General features: G+C 47.8%; 1 protein-coding gene across 1 annotated transcript in view; it reads right to left on the bottom strand.

Moving 5' to 3' along the window:
• The window catches only part of LOC106535523 (tropomyosin alpha-4 chain), a gene marked incomplete at its 3' end in the record, with an annotated part of 22,597 nt that overhangs the window by 16,051 nt on the left and 4,346 nt on the right, over positions 1 to 2,200 (bottom strand). The window contains 1 exon segment of the mRNA XM_014032537.1: positions 1,589 to 1,732. Coding sequence (XP_013887991.1) covers positions 1,589 to 1,723 — 135 coding nt within the window.

The raw sequence follows: 2,200 nt of genomic DNA, 5'->3' as shown, positions 1-2,200 counted from the left end.
GTGTGTGTGTGTGTGTGTGTGTGTGTGTGTGTGTGTGTGTGTGTGTGTGTGTGTGTTGTTAACTGCAGGTCTGTGTTTATCACTGACATGGTACATTATAATTATTACATAAAACTGATTCTGATTACTGTGTAATGTTGACACCCCCCCCCCCAAACAAATTAAATAAAAACCACACTAATACACACATGACCTGTGAAATAAAGCTGAATAACAACAGCTAACTAGCATGAAGCTAACGTAGTACCACTCTGTGCAGCAGTGGACACGTGACGGCTCAGAGCTTCAGGAGGTCTTCTCGTCAGGTTCTCAACCTGCACAGTTCAGCTCATTTCCTACAGAACCTCTTTGGGCTTGAGCAGAAATCCAAACTGGAGCGGGTCCAAAGGATGAAACAGCCAGTGATGATCAGAGCGAGACAGTTTCAGAGCAGGAAGACCAGGAATTAGTCCCTGCTGCTGCAAACAGTGAACAGGTCCATGGTGGAGGAGGAGCTCCATCAGTGTGCCACCAGAACCAGACACATCTGGTCCAACCCTGACCTGGAGTCCAGAGCAGGGAGCAGCCTGATGTCAGGACATGTTGGAGCTCCTTGTGTTGGTTTGACTCCAGTCTTCAAACATCAGCCTCTTGTTTCTAAGTGACGGCCCAAGTGGAGAGGCTGTGTCCCAAACGGTGGTCCGGGTCCTCCGAAGGCCGAATTTGTTGGTTGCATACGTCACAGCACTGTGACGGAGGCTGTCCAAAACTGAAGAGTCCTCTGATGAGCCGACAAATGTGTCCTCATTTGGCCCTGACTGAAGGACAGGTCTGATGGACCCCCCACCCCCACACCCCCATGTCCCATGATGCACTGCAGCCTGATGGACCCCCCACCCCCACACCACCATGTCCCATGATGCACTGCAGCCTGACCAGAGATTTTTTTATGCTACTAATGCTGGACGAAACGAGAGAAACGAATGTTTTAAATAAAAATACGGTGATATAAAGTGGTTGTGTTTTTAAAAAGTATTTTTGTCAGGAAAAAACCAAACTTATAAAGTGAAATAAACCTACAGCAGGTCCATTAGTTCTTCAAATATTATCTTTATTTGATTGTTTTGTGATTTTAACATAATTTATTCATATTTTTCTCATTTGATCTGTTAGCTTGTGTTTAACATCGTCAGGTTTGTTAGGTGACCTGACCTACACCGACCAGGGTCAGGACGGGAGTCTGGACCGTCCAAATTAACTAACACTTTTTTCTGCTTTTCCAGGTCTACCAAGGACCTGGTCCACCTCGACCAGCAGGCTGGGTCCTTCACAGGACCTGGTCCACCTCGACCAGCAGGCTGGGTCCTTCACAGGACCTGGTGCACCTCGACCAGCAGGCTGGGTCCTTCACAGGACCTGGTGCACCTCGACCAGCAGGCTGGGTCCTTCACAGGACCTGGTCCACCTCGACCAGCAGGCTGGGTCCTTCACAGGACCTGGCCTGTGGTTTTGGACCCAGCCTTTGTTGTCAGAAGCTCTCAGCCAACGGGCCGTGCTCCTGTTCAATGACTGATGACTGATCATCATACCTGAACAGGTGAGTCCTCACCTCCTCTCTGGTCCTCTTCTCCTTCTCGACCTCCCTCTGCAGACGCTCGGCACGCTCCTCCGCCTCCTCTGCCTGCTCCTGGAGAACTTTGATCTTCTTCTTCACCGCATCAATGCTGTTCATCCCTCCACTCATCTTCTCCTCCTGCAGACACACACAGTCCTGTTCAGATGTCAGACAGGAACCAGGCCCAGCAGAACCAGAACCATGAAGCAGAACTCACCTGGGCTGAAGCAGAGACAACACATCTGCCTCCAACCAGCCAACCAATCAACAGACTGAAAGAACTGACTGTGGGGACCAGTTTTATTTTTATCTAAATATAAAGGTGTTCTTTATCATCACAACCAGTAATTATTCAGTTATTAAAACAGAGAGCAGAACACAGTCAGGTCATCAGCTCCTTATCATAATGATCCTTCCTCATCATGAACAGCTTCATTAGGCCTGCCTCAAACCATACCACACCACATCAAACCAAACCAAAGCAGACCACATCAAACCAAACCAAACAAAACCAAACCATACCAAACCATATCATACCATTGATTTGATTTGATTTGATTTATTGATTTAACAGGAAAAGATGAGTAAAACTCAAGCCTGACTCAG

The sequence above is a fragment of the Austrofundulus limnaeus genome, unplaced genomic scaffold (assembly GCF_001266775.1).
Source record: "Austrofundulus limnaeus strain Quisiro unplaced genomic scaffold, Austrofundulus_limnaeus-1.0 Scaffold1477, whole genome shotgun sequence".
NCBI lineage: Eukaryota > Metazoa > Chordata > Actinopteri > Cyprinodontiformes > Rivulidae > Austrofundulus > Austrofundulus limnaeus.
The sequence above is the reverse complement of the archived record's forward strand: the minus strand, read 5'-3'. Positions and strand labels throughout refer to the sequence as shown.